General features: G+C 39.7%; 2 protein-coding genes across 3 annotated transcripts in view; one reads left to right on the forward strand and one right to left on the reverse strand.

Moving 5' to 3' along the window:
* dglucy (D-glutamate cyclase) overlaps window positions 1-1,666 on the reverse strand; it is a gene marked incomplete in the record, with an annotated part of 12,001 nt that extends 10,335 nt beyond the window's left edge. The window contains 3 exon segments of the mRNA XM_014013714.1: window positions 393-469; window positions 911-990; window positions 1,351-1,666. Coding sequence (XP_013869168.1) covers window positions 393-468 — 76 coding nt within the window.
* A 1,117-nt stretch (window positions 1,667-2,783) lies between these two features.
* Window positions 2,784-20,518, forward strand: part of apoba (apolipoprotein Ba) — a 22,794-nt gene continuing 5,059 nt past the window's right edge. The window contains exons 1-26 of one of the 2 annotated variants that reach the window (XM_014013716.1): window positions 2,784-3,041; window positions 3,425-3,454; window positions 3,791-3,903; window positions 3,996-4,141; window positions 4,923-5,070; window positions 5,223-5,375; window positions 6,094-6,218; window positions 6,292-6,368; window positions 6,437-6,893; window positions 7,463-7,601; window positions 7,701-7,847; window positions 7,982-8,187; window positions 8,350-8,551; window positions 8,628-8,777; window positions 8,842-9,045; window positions 9,135-9,299; window positions 9,454-9,659; window positions 9,750-9,932; window positions 10,109-10,239; window positions 10,871-11,081; window positions 11,157-11,329; window positions 11,405-11,580; window positions 11,870-11,991; window positions 12,076-12,449; window positions 12,535-20,100; window positions 20,188-20,299. In XM_014013716.1, coding sequence (XP_013869170.1) covers window positions 2,987-3,041; window positions 3,425-3,454; window positions 3,791-3,903; window positions 3,996-4,141; window positions 4,923-5,070; window positions 5,223-5,375; window positions 6,094-6,218; window positions 6,292-6,368; window positions 6,437-6,893; window positions 7,463-7,601; window positions 7,701-7,847; window positions 7,982-8,187; window positions 8,350-8,551; window positions 8,628-8,777; window positions 8,842-9,045; window positions 9,135-9,299; window positions 9,454-9,659; window positions 9,750-9,932; window positions 10,109-10,239; window positions 10,871-11,081; window positions 11,157-11,329; window positions 11,405-11,580; window positions 11,870-11,991; window positions 12,076-12,449; window positions 12,535-20,100; window positions 20,188-20,299 — 11,771 coding nt within the window. In that variant the 5' untranslated portion in view covers window positions 2,784-2,986. The remainder of the gene's footprint in view (window positions 3,042-3,424; window positions 3,455-3,790; window positions 3,904-3,995; window positions 4,142-4,922; window positions 5,071-5,222; window positions 5,376-6,093; window positions 6,219-6,291; window positions 6,369-6,436; window positions 6,894-7,462; window positions 7,602-7,700; window positions 7,848-7,981; window positions 8,188-8,349; window positions 8,552-8,627; window positions 8,778-8,841; window positions 9,046-9,134; window positions 9,300-9,453; window positions 9,660-9,749; window positions 9,933-10,108; window positions 10,240-10,870; window positions 11,082-11,156; window positions 11,330-11,404; window positions 11,581-11,869; window positions 11,992-12,075; window positions 12,450-12,534; window positions 20,101-20,187; window positions 20,300-20,518) is intronic. The other variant, XM_014013717.1, reaches the window with a different exon arrangement.

Genomic DNA, 20,518 nt, shown 5'->3' on the forward strand with positions numbered 1-20,518 from the left:
TCCTGTGTTTTGTTGGTGTACATTTAATATACTTCTAATCGCTATTTCAGTCTTTCTATCTTTCTAATTACTTCTCTCTCTGTTTTTCTCTCTCTCTATTTAAAAAAAAGTACTGGCAAGTACTAAAACTGAAGTACATGTACTTGATCTGATACAAACTAGTATCTGGTACAATAAAATCTTCCTAATAAGCTAATACATCTAAAACCGTGTCTCCACTCCTGAAACAGAACAAATGTTCTTTTCCTTAAAACAGATTTTACTTTAAATTAAAGAAAAACCTCTCTCGTTGTATAAAGGAGAGTAATCTTTAAACTGTTTGCTTCACTTTTTGACAAATAAATACAAATAAAATGGGGAAAACTGATTGAATTTGAGGATTAGTGCTTTACCTCTGTGTTCAGAAGAGTTGGAGATGCTCCTAAATATTTTCAGAGAACACCGGGCTGCTSTCCCAGCTGACAGCATGCTTCATCGAAAACAAGAAAACAACAAAATACAGTATAAAATATAAAAACACATTGCTTTCAGTTCCCCTAATTTGTTTKCCTCGCGTGTCAGTGTTTACTTCCCCTAAATAAGCCACTAACTGTAAAATTAACCTACAGGGCATAAAATCTTTCCAACATGACCGTAAAGACACAAAAATAGTTTATGTTGACAATGAAACTAAAGCTTGAATTTAAAAAAATGACGTTTATACTGTGGGTTCAACACTGAACACATTTTCAGTACAAGCTGGAGTTATAAATAAGCTTACAAATAAATAAWAGCTGTCAAAATAAAACAGTAAATGTAATATTAGGCCCTAATTTATTCAGCAATGATTTGCATTTATTAAACATAATAACCATGTTATAATGAAATAGCATTATGGCAGGTAATAAAAGAGAAAACAAAGATGAATTACCTGGAGAATCAGAAGATTTTTGCTTAAAATGATCCTTAAATTAATACATCCTGGGAATAAACATCTGCTGAAGGCTGAAACTGAGGAAGAGGAAATAAATAAAGTGATTCAGGGTGAAAAATTAAAAGAAGTAAAGACAAAATGATTAACAGAGATGAACAAAAGTTAATATTATTTATTGTCAATAACACGACACAAGAAAATGAACACAAATTACAACTTTTTTGCATAAATTGTATTAGYTCTGTCCATTTTAATGTCTAACAATAAATAAAAAGTTTATTTTATGTACAAATATTGTCCTTATCAGGTGTCAAACCAGCCCAGAACAGTTACAGGAAGGAAATGTTAGCTAGTAACTAAACTTAAGACGGTGTTATAACACCACAGCTGTGTGTTTGCTAACGACCACTATGATGAGATAATTTATAACAATTTACCGGTTGTTTTATCTTTTCATTTCGTTTAGAAACGTTGTTTTTTGTAATCCTTTAGTCAAAGTCGAGCTGCGATAGCTCGAAAAMCTTGTGTTGTTGTCGGAAACGGCACCGGAGCGGCTGGAGCTTCTCACTTCCGGTCAATTTTCATATTAAAATCGTTTCTTGATTCAGCGCTAAAAAAACTCACAGGCTGCTGTCGCTGATAAAACCGGAAGAAGAGGTCAGTTAACAAAACGGATGTTTTAATATGAATAGCCAACGAAATATGTTTTTTTTTCTGTTTAGAGTTATCCTTTTTATCTTTTCCTCTATGCCTGTCAATGTCGAGCTGTTTTACCGACAAAAATACCCCGGAGCGACTAACTATTCCTTCCTATTTCCGGTCAGCCTTCACAGTAAAAGTCTTTTTTTTTTCTTTTTTTTTTTTACCTAAACGACCACTTGAGTTGCAAAGTGAACTTAAGAGTCTGAAACTAATACAATTTATGTGCAAATACACATAATTATGTATGTAAGTGAATAAGAAGTCATTTCTGATCCTGTTTTTAAATTTAAATTTTCAGCTAATTATTTCATATTTATCASACTGTATTATGATTTATTTAACAGCATTATCTTTATTGTAACTTTTAACATCATGAATAAAATCATTACTTTTTAAACCCAATTGGTTTAAAGTTTACTAAATGTGTTTTAAATCTACAGGGACATAATTCTTTACAGCTCAACTTTTTATAACCTACACAATTTAAATTKATCTGGACAAAACTACAAAGATATCTAACTATTCTGGGATGAGGTCCAAAGACTGGTTTACTTTGGCCAAAACAAACTGTGAAATCTGGTTCACTTCCAAAAAAAAAAAAAAAAAAAAAAAAAAAAAAAAAAAAAAAACAGTTCAAGGGAGTTATTTCCATTCAATATATGTAAAATTTTATGTTTTTTTATCATGTACCTACAACAGTTTGTTTTAAAGTGCACTTTAAGAGGTCAAGTAAATTTGATGTTTGATATAGCTGTAAAAATCTGCAGAATAAGTCTTTTAAGTAATTTTCAGTGTTTGATATTAAATTAGTTGTTCACACAACAAATACATCCTGTTTTTAGTGGTATTGATCCCTCTGTTACATACGTTGTCAGTACTGTCAATGACCTTTAACCTTTGTTTTCTCAGAATCCACGAAATGTTATTTAATCAGGGGAAACTGAAGCGAACACAGCTGAGAAACCCACAGAGGAACCCAAATCAGAACCATAAAGACTTAATGGATTTTCTTGATTCATATAAAAAGTGGCTTCTCTTCGAGCTGCAAGACTGTGCACAGCACGCTGTTTCTTCTTGCTGTAATGGTTCATGCTGAGAATTTGAATCAAACAGCTCAGATAAAAAAGACATAAACAGAAAGCCTTTTAAAAAAAAAAATCCTAAAATATGAAATTTTCACCTGAAGACAAACAGGAATCCTCAACTTTCGGCCACTTTCCCAACAAGAACCTTCAGGTCAAGGCAGAGTTTGAACTTTGAACTGCGTGATGTCATTGTCGCTCGGCACAACAGAGAAGAGGGACTTTATAAAAGATCTGAGGAGACCTGTTGCAGTGTTTTTCATCCCTGCGGGGGGCTGAAGAAGCCATCATGGGCTACAACAAGCTGTGGCTGATACTGCTGCTGAGCGGCTGCTCTGTGGCACGTAAGTTTGAATTTATGCCTGTTTTAACGAGCCTTGTTTGTCTTTTTGAACATGAGTTTTATAAGAAAACAGTTTGACTTGTTATAATAATGAAAGGTACTAATAATCTTAATGAAGACTTATTGGAGAGACAGGACTGACAAATAAAATGAATCAATAACACATTCTAATTTCTTAAATTTCTTCTGTGTAAATGTTTTGATTCTGCGTATTGATCCAATGTTTGCACTCTGATGCAAACTGTCTAGTTTCTACATAGATTTTATAATTCTACAACCTCAAATGATAAACCTGTAAGTTCTTACTCTACTGCAATATGTTTTTAGCAGAAACAATCGATTGAATTTTCTGTTATATTTAATAATAACTTATTTTTGTTTCAGAGTATCACAAAGAAACACCTACATGTCAATGTAAGTTTTTTTTGTTAAATTACACCTAACCTGCTGCTTTTCTGTAAAAGAAATAAATAAAGAAATTAGAAAAACTACTTCTCTGTAACGGTGCAAACAGACACACTGACGGGTCGATGCCGCTCTCTGAACTCATGACCCGTTTTGTTGCAGCAGCAGCTGTTTTTGTCTGAAAACAGCTTCTTTTGTCTGTTTGAAACATCCATGCACAGAGAGGTTCAAAGGTGGAAATCTGTCTTTAATGCTCTGATGCAAGAGAAAAGAGTAACCCTATAGGAGCAAATATAGACTTATCCGGAGGTGACACGCTGACACGTGATATTATGTGGGTTACAGTGGCATCCAGATTCAAGCTTCATAAGAAATACGTGTATCAGTATGCTGCTGAGAGTCAGAATGGGGTTCTGGGAACTGCCAACCTACAAAATGGCCCAAAAGTCTCCTGTCAGGTAAAATAAAAAATAAAAAAACACATGTTTGTGTCTGACTTTGAGCAAAGCAGAGTTCTTATCTGAACCCCTCTGCTGTCATTTATCTGCAGGTAGAGATCGAAGTCCCCCAGATGTGCAGGTTCATCATGCACACCAGAGACTGCACGCTCAGTGAAGTGTCCGTCATGGACCCCCAGGGTCGGCCGGTCTTCGAGCCGGTGCCCGGCTCCGATGCCTTCAAAGCCAGCATGGAAAAGTCAGTGCTGACCGGTGTTCACACCATGTGCTGCAAAGATTAAACAACTCACAGCAATGTTATCTTTAAAGCTTTGTTAATCTGTGCTAGAATTCTAAAAACCAAAACAGATTATTTCAGCTTCGAGGGCGTTTTTGAACCGATGAACGTCAGCAAAAAACAAAGATTTATCAAAACCAGAACATTCAAACTTTAAAGTGCCTGTGACATGAAATTTTTGTAATAAACATGAATACATTTTTTTGAAAGTTAGCATTAAAAACATATTTCAAAAAAATCACTCCACTGAGACCAACGGTTGTTGAGATATTTGCACGTGAAGAAACAGGAAGTGATGTCAAAGGGGAATGTCTGCAATGTGAATAAATACAATGGCTGAAAACACAAACTTGTAGAGTAGAATCTGATGGGTTTTTTTTAGATTATTATGAATCATTATCAGAGAGAGATGAAGAAGAGTTAAAATAAAATTGTTTTAATAAGCAAAGTCCAGGAAGTTTTCTTTCTTAAAGAGTTCCCCTTTGATGTCACTTCCTGTTTCACTTTGGTTGAGCCAAATTCTAAAGAAAATATACCAGTTATGAGACAAAATGAGTAAAATCATGTGTATCAAGCAAAGTGTCTTGAACATAAAGATGTTTTKTTTGACATTTATTTTTGAAGCATATGCATGTCACAGGCACTTTAAATCGTCCTCTGAAAGATGCAGAACATAAATGAAGCGCAGTTTGTTTAAATTCTTGAGTTTTGTCTTTTCTAAAGTGTTTGTTGCTTCACGCAGGAACCCTCTGAAGTTCTCTGTGGATTCTGAGACTCGTGTTCAGGTTTACCCCGAAACCGACGAGGCCGTGAACATCCTGAACATTAAAAGAGGGATTGTTTCTGCTTTCCTGGTGCCCGCTATGGCGGAAGGCCAGAGCAGCCTCATGGTTAGTTTGTTAAAAGTTAAGATTTAAACTAGTTGTAAGGTTTTCACGTGGAAGAACTTGGTTTTGTAGTAGCTAAAACTTGATAAAATGCTWAAACTGAGACAATAAACTCTTATTTGTGCTGAGACCCACGTGTTTTCAATCCTTTTCAGAGCACGGTGCATGGCCGGTGTTTAACAGGTCACACAGTGATTTCCAGACAGGAAGATGTCACAGACGTGACACTTACCAGAGATCTGTCCCAGTGTGACCAGTTCTACAGCAGAACCCTGATAAACAGCCCACTGGCTCTGCTGCAACAACTGGTGAGAAACTTGGCTTTATTTTAGCCTCTCAACCTTCCGACAGGATTTCAAATTACAAACCAAAATTATTTATCACCAATCTCCAGTGAGTGTTGCTCTTTTTGCAACAAGGTAGCGGGTAAAGCTTCAGCTTCGTGGCTCCCTGGTTGCTTGTAACCAACATTCATGACTCATTGAGGCAGAAATGAATAATTTGTCCTTTTTCTTGCAATTTTGAGCCACCAAATTGTTTCCAACAGAAAGATACATACTGAAAAATCAGCCATCTAAAAATAAGTCAAAAATATTAGATTATAGTTTGAATCTTCTCAAATTAAGTAAAATAATCTGCCAGTACAAGACTTCTATTTTCTTAAAATAAGAAAAAAAATCCAAATATATCATTCTCAAAACAAGATCAAAATTACTTTTTGGCTGGATATAAGATTACAAGACTTGATTAGAAGGACAATTTTTGCAGCAGCCTTAAAGTTTGAAGAACTGATTATGATTTGATAACATTTCAAATGTCTAATCACAGAATTTTAGCTAAAACACACAAGCAAACTTTGAAAGATAAAATGGATCCGGAATAGCGCCCTGAGGAATGCCAAATCACAGCGTCATCAGCTGTAAAGGAAAGAAAAAGTTGAAGTGAAGGAAAATGTATTTTCTGTAATTTCTGCTGAAATTTCTTGTAAGCTGAAAGTAATTATCAACAAAAAGGCTTTGTTTCCAGCACAACCCCATGTCTAAACTCATAAGAAGCACCCAGAGCTGCAGCTACCAGCTGGATAACAGAGGAGATCACATCATCTCCGCCACGTGCTCAGAGAAACACAGATATCTGCCATTTTCCCACCAGTGAGTCCAAACCTGACAACTCTGGACGTGTGAGATTARTGGACTTTAATCCTTGTCTTCCTCTGCCTCACAGGGGAAATGGAATCTCATCTGTGGTGACCCAGGATCTCAGCTTTCAGAGCGTGAAAAGGACCAATAACAGAAATTTTGGTGAGTGCTTATGTTAGACTTGAGTGAAGGTTTTTTTTTGCGCCTTTTGATTTGAAAAACCCACACAGATGGAGAGCACCACCAGGCTCGACCTCTCCACTTCGAAGACCCGGATGACAAAACTCCTCTCCAGACGAAGGATGCTGTTCTGAGCGCCCTGCGGGAGCTGGTGGCGTTGGCAGGTTCGGATCAGGGCCAGAAGCGAGCCAGCCTCTTCCACAAGCTGGTGTCGAGCATGCGGATGCTCCGGAATGAGACCTTAAGCCGTGCGGTCGCCGCGATGGTCGACGTGTCTCACTGGCTCACCTTCCAGGCCCTATTCCAGTGTGGAACCACAGAGTGCACCAGCGCCATCATGCAGGTCATCCGGACCACCGATGGGGTCGCGCTTGAGGCGGACGCTCTGGTTTACTGGCTGGGTCTGCAGGCGAGCCCGGACGCTTCACGTGTGCGAGACATGCTCAACATGGCTCAGTACAAACAGAGCAAAGCCATCATGTACGCGCTGGCAAACACGGTCAAGAAGTGAGTGAAAAACAATGTTTACGAGTTATTACCACATAATAAAAAGACCTTCAGTGGATTTTAATTAAATCCGATGTTAATACTCAGATTGGCATAAAAAAGTCTGATATGTGCAACAAATAATGTATTGGTTTGTTGTAATTATTTTAATTGACCACAAGAAGAAAACAAACACAACCCTAACCAGGAAAATAAACAGTTAAAGRAGTTATTATAAAACCTTGTTGAAATAGTATGCTGTTCAAAATTATTATTATTATTATTATTATTATAATTATTATTATTATTATTATAATTAACCTTATACCCTCCTCAGGTTCTTCCTGGTTACACTCCTGAAGGTGTTACCTTTTACGTCAGAACGTAACTCATTTTTGTTTAGGCTACAGACAGAACACAGGATAACACACACACACACACACACACACCAACTGGTTCTCTGTTTTAACCTTAAGGCTGCAATGATTAGGAAGTATTAAAATACAATACTGCATCTAACATTCAGTTAATCATTTACAAAATTACCTTCAACCTTATTATTAATAACACCTGATAGTATTTGTCAACAGGTTTCACCAGGGTGACGTGACTCCAGAGGTCACAGATGTGTCAGAGTTCATGAAGATGCTCCTCAACGACTGCTCAGAGGACGTACGGGACTCTGACTTTAATCCAGATCCAACGGAGGTGGCCTTTCTCGTACTGAGGGTACTGAAACCCCACAAACATCCCACCAAGTTTTCAGAATATCTGATGTTAGTCTGAAACTAGATTGAGATTTATTTTTAATTTTCCTCTCATCTCCAGGTTGTTGGCGTCATGGGTCGGGCCATGCAAGACGTCAGTCCCACCCTCGTTTCTTCGGTTCTACGATGTGCCAAGAAAACAAACGTTCCTTTATCAAACCAAAAAGCAGCAATCCAGGCATTTAGGCTGATGGAAATTAACAATGAGGTGCGTTTACCTCACACTCCTAGAATCAAACCTTTTTAAAATTGAAGTAAAACAGGAAGACATGATTTGCTAATACTATGAATTTAAGGTACTGCTATAATGACGTTTGAGTTTTGTCATTCGGTGGAGCACAGATCAGGAACACTCTCATGGAGGTCTACCAGGACCCTCAGAGTCCTGTGGAGAAACGTCTGGCAGCTTATCTGGTTCTGATGAAGAGTCCGGATCAAACCCTCATCAGAGACGTTGCAAACAGTCTGACAGGCGAGAGGGAGAACCAGATAAAGAGCTTTGTGGTGTCACACCTGAAAAACATCTATAACTCTGATCAAACAACAGAGTGAGTCAACAACATTTCTGACAACAGGAGCTATTTTTATGTTCCTGCAAGATGAGTTTACTGAAGGAATTAAAAATGTTCAGGAAGTTTTCTGTAGATTTGTATTTTTTCTGGTATTTTTTTCCTTTTAGTTTGTTATTATTTGTTATTTTCTTTCTGCAGACTCAAAGAAGCCATTGAGATTGCTCTTCAGCTGTCACCCAAACACAATATCCTCGATGGTTTGTCACAAAATCACAGAATCAGCTCTCAGCTGGGCTCGGTTCAGAGCAACATCATCTTTGACGACAGCAACACGATGCCGAAGGAGATGATGGTGGAGGCCACGCTGGAGGCTTTCGACCTCAACTATGACATTTTTGAGGTATAATTCCAGCAACAAATTTGTACGTGTCGCAAACATCTGTATTTTTACAAAAACCTAAACATCCCATTTCAAGGTTGGTGTTGAAGGGACGGGATTTGAACCAACCATTGATGGTCTTTTTGGGGAGAAGGGCTTCATCCCTGAATCCATCTCCAGACTCGTGCCGATGTTCAGAGAAGCTCTGGACAAGGTTTCTCCACGTGGAGACAGAATGAAGAGAGAGGTGACTTTTTGGACTTCTTCCACCTTTCAGATTGTTCAAACATAAACTGATAAAAACTTTTCAGGTTCTGGAAGATCATCTGGAGGCGATCAGGGATGGTTTCCAGAAACTCCTCACCGATGTGCGATTCTCTCCGGCTCCTGAGGCCACAGCTTATCTCCGGCTTCTAGGAGAAGAAATAGGGTACATGAAGACCAGTGAGATGAGACAGCTGTTTGAGACTCTCTTCATGTACTACAATTTTTTTACCAGGGTCCTTCCTGCACAGGTCAGACACCTTTTATAAAAGTAGTTTTTTATCGTTGTTGCAAATGTTTTTAGCTACAAGTGATTGTTTTTCTGTGTTTTTCCCAAAAGGCCTTCATTAAGCTGACATCCAGCACTGAAAACCAGYTATTTTTCCACTACATCTTCATGGAGAACGTTTTTTGTCTGCCCACTGCTGCTGGGTTTCCTCTTAGATTCTCCCTCTCAGGTGTGATTGCACCTGGTGCCAAAGGAGGCCTGACTCCCTCAGCCATGGTAGGTTAGCTGTAGCTCTTTAGTCTATAAGTCTGAGATGAAAAAACAGAATTTTAAAGAATGCTATGTACAGTATTTAATTATCCCCGTGTTTTAAAAGTTAAATACYTAATGTTCATGTTTGAAACACGGTTTAATGCTCTTCTTGTTGCAGACCAGCATGTCCTTCATGCCTTCAGTTGGGTTGGAATTCATCACCCAGATGGGCGTTCACCTTCCAGACTATGTGGATGCAGGGATTGAGATGCACACTAACATGTACCACGAGAGCTCGTTTAAAGCCAAAATAACCATGAACAGAAACCAGATCAAACTGTCTGTTCCTGCTCCAGAATCCAGCACTCAGCTGCTCAGTGTCAGGTCAGAGGCTCATCTGATAAATGGTGTAAAGCTCTGGAATGTTGCTGTTCTGTTACTCATTCTCTAGTTTTTCTCTTTATCTGAGTGAAGCAACAAGCTGRTGTCCGTCTCATCTGGTCAAACTAAGATGGTGCCATTCCTGATGGAGGATCGGGTCGACTCAACTGACTGCCAGCCTCTGTTCAGAGGACTGGATCTATGCACTGTAGTGCGCTACTCCAATGCTACGTCAGTTGAACAGGCTCCATATTACCCGCTGACTGGAGAGACAAAGTAAATAAAAGCTGTATTTAAAAGAATATTGAGCCAAAAATTATTGTTAAGTTTGAATTTGCTTAAATTGGAAATTTGGGTGGTTTCCAAAATATAACTTGAAGCACATTACATGATTTTACGCAAATAAACACATGGAAAGGACCAGATTTAATGATTTTTTTTGTTTACATCAGGTTTGCAGTTGAAATTCAGCCCACAGGGAAGGTTTCAGAGTACACCGTCACCATCACAGATGAAACCCTCAGAGAGGGGAAGAAGGGTCGACACAAAGTTGAGTCTCTAAAGCTAACCTTGAGGGCTGAAGGTACGACTGTAAGATATGTTTGAATAGAAGAGTGCACAGGACACCTTTAGATATTTATAGTTTTTGTTGTTGTGGTTCAGAGTGAACACATTTAAAACTGTGGATTATGGACAGCCAAAGCTTGAGTTTGAATTATAAATGATGTATTCATTGGAGTTTTAGAGCTGATTAAGATTTGAGAATAATTTTCATCTGGGTACTTCTGTATGCTGATGACACAATTATCTATACAGAAAAGAAGTGACAGTTGGGGACAAATTTTGACTAAAATTTGCAAAAGAGCTTCTTAAAAGTCTTTAAACATTTACAAGAGTTCTCAGTTTCCTTTTTTAAAACTTTAAAAATTTCAGACATTCTCGTAAAATGATCAACATTGCTGCAAGTGTCTTGAACCAACTTGAACTTTTCTAGAATGCTGGAGCTGTATATGTTTTTTGTGACGTGTTTGTGAACTTTGTTTAATCAGAGTAAAAATCGGGATACTTAAATGTAATTTTTTTCTGTAATTGATTTGGAGCTGCATGTAGTTAACTTAAAAACTTAGCAACAAATCTAAAAAAAAATCACAACTTTGTTTCCTTTTTTATAGATAAAATGTAACTGCTGAGTTTCGTCTCTGGGGTTCTTACAGGGGAAGACTCAATGGAGGCCACAGTGTCACTGAAATACAACCGCAATAAAAATCACATCTCCTCTGAGATTATAATTCCTGACTACAATGTAGAGGCYAGCATAAACCTGGCTGTAACAGACAGTGGTCAGAGCGGAAAGAAGACGCGAGGCTTCACCATCGACGTCACCAACAAAAACATCCCACAGATGACTCTAGAGGGACGAGTAAGGTAACTCATTAAATGTCCTGGAATAATTCAACAGATCAGGTCCATCCTGTAAACCTCCAGACCTTTGTAATATAGACAGGACATGATGAGAGAAGCCATGCTGCAACTCCAGATGGATATTCCTTCTCTGAAGGCCGATGCATCCATCACTGCCGTCCTGAGGAATGACGAGAGCGTTCTGTTGGACTTGGAGACAGTCGTCCACCTCCCTGAGACGCTGTACCAGCAAAGAGCCTCTTTAAAACATGGTAACCTTCGGTGATATCATCAGCGAAGATGAGTGATCATCTCTGTATTTCAGGATGGATTGTATTTCCGCACAGATGACGACAAGTTGGAGTTGGAACTGAAAACGGACCTGAATGTACAGATAAAAGAGATTATTCCAGATGCAGAGGAGCAACACAGGAAGCTACAACAACTCATTGATGATTTTCTAGACCAAAGAGTGACGAAGACTGATATGAAACTGCGTCACATCGTCAGTAAAGGAATTGAGGTAAAGTCAGTACTATTGTAATTTCTAAGTATTTCCTCAAAACAGCCAAAATGTTGAGGTTGATTGATTGGGGTGTGGGCTTATCTTCTTCAAGATAATTCAAAAGATTTTAATTGAGTTTAAAGTATTTTAAAGGGATCTTCATGAAGATTTATGACAGTAGGACAATCTCAGTTTGTTTAAGCCAATTGGAGAGATGTGCTGTAATATATATATAATATCTAGTTGTAGCTTCAGGAAAGTTTTGATTGTATTTTAAATTGTTTTTATTCTTCATGTCCTTCTSAAGGCAGGTAATATTTGGCTGGACAAAGTGACTGCACGGTTCCCCTCTCTTGCAAACCTTCGCAGCAAGKGGAGCCTCTCGGACCTCACTTTGCCACCTCTGCCTGAAAGATTGTTTTTGCAATCGTAAGTTTTGAAAACAGAGCTTAGGTAACACTTCAAATGCATTGAAAATATAAATGAGCTTCTCGTTTGTTTTGACTTCAACAGAAACAGTTTGTTCCGATACCAATTCAACAAGGATGAGATAATCATCCACCTTCCTCTCCCATTTGGAGGCAAAAAGTCRGAAGAACTGAACCTTCCGAAGACTCTGTCTGTTCCCGTCATAGACCTTTCACAGATAGGGTTGTATATCCCAGCCAAGCAGTTTGTGCTACCATCGTTCACTGTGCCACCATCTTTAGACGTCACAGTTCCACTTCTCGGCTTGGCCGAAGCATCGACCAAGATCCATAGCAACTTCTACAACTGGGAAGGTTCGATCTCTGGGGGCAACAACACTGTTAACGTTCCCAATTATGTTGTGCAGTACAAGGCTATGGCTCAGTCACCTTTAAGCCTGCTGTCATACAAATTGGAAGGTAAACAACTCAAAACATGTTCTGAAATTTAATCTGGAGCAAGCGATTTGAGAAAAAGCACAATTTTTCTTTTCTGTGTTTTTAGGGGCCGGGATGGTATCAGGAAGAGCAGATGACCATCTCAAATACCTTCTGAGTAGCTCTTTCAGTCACATCCTTATTGACACAAGCGTCAGTGTCTTAGAAACCTTAAAGGTGACAAACAAACTGGATGCAAATGCCAATTATAAGATAGAGGCCTCCAGTCCATTAGGTCTTCAAGCTTTTTTTCATTATTCTGCTCAGTCYTCTTCCACTTTGGATTCTGAGGAAGTCTTGGGCGATGGGACTGTAAACGGACTCATTAAATTAGGTTCATTCAACACCACCACCTCCTACACCCACAGTTACAACCTGCATCCACTAGATCGGGAGGGAAGAGGCGAGTCCACCTTACGCTTTGACTCACCCATCATCCAGTTTCAGAACATGATCCAAGGCGTTTACGCAAACTCAGAGTTAAACGTCGTCTCCAAAACTAGTTCCCAGAACGATGTCTTCAAGCACATGGCAGAGCTCAAATATAAAGACACAAAACTGACCCTGAAGTGCAAAGCTGTTGGCTCAGCATTGGGGAAATCCCTCAACAACCAAGTTGAGCTCGGTATATCGAATGATATGTCCATCCTCAGAATCGAATCACAGGTAGATGATGACACGAGCAGAGTTTACTCCCTCATAACTGGGTCTCTTGATTCAAAAAAGCTTGAGGTGAACTCTGAAGGTTCCCTCTCTTGTAATTTGGGTCGTGGGTTGCATAAAACTTCTGTAAGTGTTGGGAAAGGTGGCATAGTCTTTGGTGGAATGAACAGCATTCAGTTCAGCTCCGTGACCGCGGAGAACATCTTTAATGGTGCTGTCGATTTTAACGGAGCTTCCTTTGCTTCAACTGTAAAATCGATGTTTGAGGAGGGCAGGGGAGAGCTGAACATTGAGGGTAAAATCACACCTTCAGAGGCCTCTATGAGTGGTTTCTTTAAGGGACATGCTTACGACGCATCCATGATGAACAACATGAACGTCGTACTGAACAGAAGAGCTCTGACTTTCACTGGAAACACCAAGGGAACACTGAAACAGTTGAGAACAGAAAGCACTCATGCCCTGACCCTCACTCTGTGGACATTCACCCTCCGCTCCAAAACTGACAGCTTTATCTGTGAAGATGTTTACTACAGGCAAAACACAAAAGTTGACATAAAGCCGTTTGTTTTTGGCTTTGACATGACTAATGACCTCAAGTTTTACGATCTCAGTTTGAACAAAGAGGATCATATGAAGCTTGAGCCAGTAAAGGTAGCACTCAGTGGAAGTGTGAGGGGAGCTTACAGAGAAGAAGACGAAATTAAGCACACCTATGAGCTCACCTATGAAGATTTATCTGGCTCAATGAAATACAGGACATCTGGAAACATAATGGAAGCAAAGTTAAGTCAAAACTGCGAACTTGAGTTTGCGGGATTGTCTTTGGTGTCAAAGTGTGAGGGGCAATTGAATTCTGAACCATTGCGCTTCAACGGCACAGTTCGCACTATGGCTCTGCCTTTCAGCGTGAGCGTTGATGCTTTGATTAACAGCGATGGAAACATGAATCTACATGGGAAACATGCTGGACAGCTTCACAGTAAGCTGCTGTTTAAAGCTGCACCCTTGGCTCTTGCGTACTCGCACGACAGCCAAGTTTCAACCACTCATCGCCTCCGAAGCGGGGCATGGTCCACGAGTTTAGGCAACAAATTTGAAGGTCTCCTGACTCCGAATGACCAGTCTCTGGACTGGAAAGCAAATTCCAAACTGAACAACCACGCTTATGAGCAGGACGTCAGTGCTTACAACAATCATGAAAAGATGGGGGTTGAGTTTTCAGGAGCGATCCTGACAGATTTCCTCAACAGATATAAAAGAGCAAGACCAGAAACACAAATGTTTAGTGTGACTGGTTTTCTAAAGTACGACAAAAACAGTGACTGCCACATGATTGAAATTCCGTACATTGAGAGCTTCCCTGCTGCTTTTGAAAATCTCAAACACACATTTGTACAATCTTTAGAATCCCTCCAACGGCTCATAATTAGTTTAGACATGAATCAACTCATCACCGACTTCAGGGCCAACTTAGATCGGCTCCCGATGCACGTGAAAAACTTTATGCGCAAAATGGACTTGGAGAACAAAGTGACTCAAGTGAAAGAAAAACTTGATTATTTCATCAATGAGTTTGCTGTTACAATGGAAGACTTAGAGGACGCAGCAAGCAGTATTAAACAAAATTCGGAAATAACTATAACAGACATTGTCACAAAAGTTCYAAATTTTATCTCTAAAGTTGAGGAGTTTATTAAAGAAGGACATCTCGCAGATAAGATAGAAAGTGTAATTTCACATATTGGAGATCAGCTTCAGGAGTTTGATGAAAAACACAAAATAAAGAATTCTTTTGTCAAAGCACTTAATGTCATCGAGGATATTATTGGACAGATTGACCTGCAAAAGTTCAAGGAAAGCAGCGCTGCGTTCCTGCAAGAGCTCGATTCTAGATATGAAATCATGGAGACAATAAAAGAAAAACTGTCTGAGCTCAGAAAGCTTCTTGAGGACTTCCAAATCACTGACTTCTCAAAGGATGTAAAAAATTACCTCCTCTCAGTTGACTGGACCTCTTTTGTCGAGCAGTTCACATATCAAATCCCAGCTTTGGAAATACCGAAAGTGATGGAATCGATGAACGAAGTCATCGTCAACTGGATCGATGAATATGAAATTCCCAACAAGCTAAACGCAGTGTATTCTTATTTCAGAGATATCATTCTGAAATATGAGCTTAATGACATTTTTAAAGATTTAATGGATCAGGCAGTGATTCTGGTCAAACAGTGGAAAATTGAAGAAACTGTACAGTCAGTCGTAGATGCTCTGAAAACTGTGAAAGTTGAKATTCTTTATGATAAAATAATGGACTTCTTGCACAGTGTAACAAGCAAACTCAGGGAAATTGACTTCAGGAAAAGCATTGACTACCTTAATGAACGTATCTCTTTGATACTCGAGACTGTGAAGGATTTTGACTATGACGTGTTTGTCGATGAGACAAACAACAAGATTGTCGAGATTACAAATTATCTTAATGAAGAAATCAAAAAATATGAGATTGTGAAAAAGACAGAGGCTCTCAGACAGTTTTTCAGAGAGATTCAAACCTCCATCTATACGTATTTGGATGAGCTCAGAAACACGAAGGTGGCCGACGCTTTAAAGAGATTGAAAGATGTGATTGACGCAGCTTTTTACAATGACATCAAACTGAAAGCGCAGGATATCCTTGAGGACATGAGGCAAAGAATTCTCGATATGGATATTCGAGAGGAGATCTACATCTACCTTCATAGAGCAAGTGAGTTTTACAGAAATATGATCACCTACCTTTCTGCACAGATTAATGTACTAATGGAGTGGATTGAAACAGTGGCTAATGACAAGGAGATCCTCAATCGGATGAAGCAAGCTGTAGATGAAGTTTTGAACCAACTGAAAAAAGCCAAGATTGAAGTCCCCACATTTYCTGTCCTGCTTACTGACCTTGTAATTCCAGGATTCACTGTCAGCCTTAATAAARTGCAGGAAATCAGCATTCCAGTTCAAATATCAGTTCCAGAAATCACAATCCTTGGCTCGTACACAATTCCTGCTTTCACTATAGACTTCAATAAGATCAAGGCTAAAATAGTCGCAATCATAGACGACATCCAAGCATTTGAGATCCAAGCGCCTGACCCGGAGGACATTTTTGGTAACCTGAAAGTCCTCTATCTGTCTGACCTGCCAGACCTCACCTTCCCAGAAATTGTTCTTTCAGAGATAAAATTTCCTGCGCTGATCATCCCAAAATTGAATCTGGAGGATTTTGAAATCACTATGCTTACAATCCCAGACATTAAATTACCCAAGATCACCAGTGAAATCTGTATCCCAGCTTGTGGTAAACTCCATGGAGAATTTAGCTTCACTTCCCCACAGTACACTCTTGTAAACACAGCAAAAATCGAGAACTCAACTTCCACACTGAAAAACCCACACTTTACAGCCACTGTTACGTCTCATGCACGCTCGCCAATCGAGATCCTGGAGCATGCGTTCGAAGCTGTGGCTCACCTGGAGGCTCCTAGAATGAAGAAGCTGCTGTTCACAGAAACCGTGAAAGCAACCCATACAGCCTTCTCAGTTGACCACGAAGGCTCCCTGACGCTCACCGGCTCTTCTGCTGAGGCTTCTGCGAAGACTACCACCAAGGCCACAACCCAGATGTACACAGCTGATATGGTCAATACTGTGGCTCTTTCATTAAGAGGTGGAATATATGCAGTGGTAGATACAACATACAACCATGACCTAGTCATCCCATCAAAGGAAATATCAAGTCAGGCATCAATGAAACAAAGCATAGCAGCTAGAATAGAATCTAATTCCATTACTGTGACCGGTGAAACAAGCGGTAATGGAAAGTGGTCCATTCAAGACTTCTCTGATGAAGGTACACACAAAAGCAATGTGGAGTTTAATGTTGATTTCAGCACTGCAAAGTTGAAGTTTTCAGGAGAAACGGACTGTAACACCCTAAAATCAAAGCAAACACTGACTGRGCAGTCTGTGTTCTTAAGTCACTTTATCGTAGAAGCTCAATGTGAAGTTGAAGTTCCATTTGTCAAAAAGAGTGTTACGGTTTTAAATGGAGAGGCTCACGTTGGAGACTTGAAAGTGTCGCTGACAGCATCTCATGATGCTGAATTCATGAGCGATCTGATGGGAACCATGTCCAATTCGTTGGAACTCGTGGTCCATCCGTTTGAGATAGCCTTTGATGTTAAGAACAAAATGAACTCAAACATCTTCCTCCCTCTAAAACTTACCGGAAAGGTTGATCTCCAGCATGATTATGGTGTCTTACTGAACTCTGAGAAACAGCTTGCATTTTGGCTTGCTTTGGCAAGGTTCAATCAGTATAAGTACAGTCACAATATCACAGCAGAAAATGGCGAAAAGGACATCTACTTCCACTTCTCTGCTGAAGGAGAAGCTAATTTAGACTTTTTGACTATTCCTCTCTCAATACCAAAAATGGCTGTCCCCTATCTCAAAGTAGAAACCCCTGAGGTCAAAGATTTTTCTCTGTGGGAAGATGCTGGCCTTAAATCCTTGCTTTTTAACCCCCAACAGTCATTTGACATGAACTTGAAGCTTCAATACTATAAGAACTCTGACACACACAGCTTCGAGTTGCACCTTGAACCATTCTACAACATGATCCATGACAATGCTAGGATCGTTCAAACTCAGTTTGAAGCATACAGAGACAAAGTAGTTACCCTTCTGAAGAATTCATACAACGATGCAAAGTCACAGTACGTCAAACACAAAATTGACACTTCCAGTCTGTTTCCAAGAATCTTCAGAGTTCCTGAGTACAAAATACCAGTACTGAATATACAGGTTTCCCCCTTCAGTGCTGAAATGCCAGCCTTTGGTTATTTTGTCCCCAAAGAGGTCAGCACACCAAGCTTTAAAGTTCCAAAACTGGGTTTCTCTGTACCATCCTACACTCTTGTGTTGCCAGTTCCTGGATTCCCCGTTGTCCATGTTCCAGAAACTCTAACTGAAGTGCAGCTGCCTTCTTTGACTTTACCAGCCATACAGGACAGCATTATGATTCCAGCTATGGGCAACATAACCTGTGACTTCTCCTTCAAATCCACCATCGTCACCCTGAATGCTAACGCAGGCCTTTACAACCAGTCAGATGTTGTTGCTCGATTTGGTGCTTCATCTGTGTCTGTGTTTGACATTCTGAATGGAAAAATCGATGGAACCACCAGCATGACAAGGACAAGGGGTCTCAAACTGGCGTCATCTGTGTCTCTAAAGCATTACAATCTAGAAGCCAACCATGAATGTTCTGTTAGCCTCAACAAGAGGAGCCTGGAAGCTTCTGTGGCCAACACTGTGAAAATTAGTCTGCCATTCCTCCAAGTGGAAGTCAAGCAGGAGCTCACAGGAAATACAAAGACCAAGCCAAATGTGTCCTCCAAGAAAACCCTTAAATACATGTTTAATTTTCCCCAGATTGCATCTATAGGCAAAGGAAACATCGACATGGATTGGGAACTGGAAGCTCTTTCCCCTTCCTTGTCACTGGATACATTTACTCAAGGGAAGTCTGACATAACAATAATGGACAGCTGTAATTTTGTTGGAGATCTGAAAAATAAGAAAAACTTCTTTATTAGTGTCAACAACCTGCGTACAACCACCAACACAGCTTTAAACCTAAATATAAATAAACAGGACAAGCAAAAACGAAGCTTGCCCAACAACCTCGTCTCGTTTGGTCTGACCAATGATCTTGCTCTTGATGCTTCCTTGCGGCGTGTTTTTGCGACACTTGATTACACCAGCAACAACAATGTTAATTTGGAATATTTTGACACAAGTGGAAGCCACATTGTCAGGGGAAAAGTAGATTTTGTTCCTTTAACAAGCTTCAGAACGACATTAGACACCGACGCGAGTCAGTCGAGTAGTTTGGGTCGTGCTGGACTCATTCAGAGCTTCAATCTGGACATCAGCTCTGAGAAACAGTCCTTGAACTGGAACGGGAAGGAATGGCTGTCATCTTTCATCCATGCTCATGATTTAATCATTTTCAATGATGAATCTGAAGCAGGTTTGAAACTGACAGAATCAGTGGAGGGTCACTTGGCATTCTTGAAATCAGTCAAACTTCCCGTTTATCAAAGAACCCTGTGGGATGTGCTTAAATTTGATCAGATCACAAACATCAATGACTTACAATTCTTAAACGTCTCTTCCAGTCTTGTATACACAAAGAGCATGGATGGCTATGAGTTCCAAATACCCTATAAAGTATTTGACAACGGTGTCATGTTTAGCGTCCCTGAAATTAGCATTCCGATGCCTTTTTGGGTCAAAAAGTTTCCTCAATCTATAAGGAATGTAGACATGAGATTTGAAAGCGCTAAAGTCCCGGATCACCTAACCCTCCCCCCTGCAATCTCGGTCCCTGATTTTGTTGTTCCATTTACGGATTTGTATGTGGAACCATTCACGATTGATCCAAAGAACCTTAACATTCCTAAACTGATTACCACTAAGGCTTTCAACATTGAGCTGCCTGGCTTGCCCGTAATATCGATGCCAAGCTTCGACGTTAACATGGAGTATCTACAGGGTAAAATGTCGTTCCTGTCATTCAGGATTCCAGAGTATAAGATTTCTGTGTCCTCTTTTACTTTGCCCAAATCTTTCACCATTGGAGACTACACTGTCGGCCTGGATGACCTCGTGGGTCAAGTTTCAAATTTTCATCTTCCAACTATTGTCATCCCAAACCAAAAGGTTGAAATCCCTGAATTTACCCTACGTCTGCCTTCAAGCGTTTTCATCCCAACGTTTGGTTCCCTCAGCGCTTCTCTAAATATTTCCTCACATATCTATAACAAGTCATCGACAGCCTCTGTAAAGAAGGAGGACTCTAACCTTTTGACTTCACTCAGTTCCAGCTGTGCCTCAACAATGGTCTTTTTGGAGTATGACCTCACCGGTAAGTCATTCTTCACTATACCTGCATGAACTACTGCACTGAAAATGTTCACATTATTGTTTTTGATTTTTCCTTGTGTTTCCTCAGCTACTTCAACTGTAGCATATGACAACGGGATGATAAATTTGAACGGGATGGGAAAGTTGATCCACAGTGACATAAATGTAAATTGGCAACATGTTTTGARGCAGCCTCTTAGGTAAGAATGTGTTCCCCATTTGTAATTTACTTCGTAAATGAACAGTTCAGACATTGTGAAATGGAGTTATGTGGACAGGTTATGGACAGTTAATATGTTACATTTTGTAGCAATTTAAATAAACCCAGATTAAAGAAATCTGGTCAGATTGATGAGCTAAAGACTAGCTTGTGGATACTTCCTGCAGATATTTTCATATTATCAGGATATATATATATA

Source organism: Austrofundulus limnaeus, unplaced genomic scaffold (assembly GCF_001266775.1).
Source record: "Austrofundulus limnaeus strain Quisiro unplaced genomic scaffold, Austrofundulus_limnaeus-1.0 Scaffold105, whole genome shotgun sequence".
In the NCBI taxonomy this organism is placed as follows: Eukaryota; Metazoa; Chordata; class Actinopteri; order Cyprinodontiformes; family Rivulidae; genus Austrofundulus; species Austrofundulus limnaeus.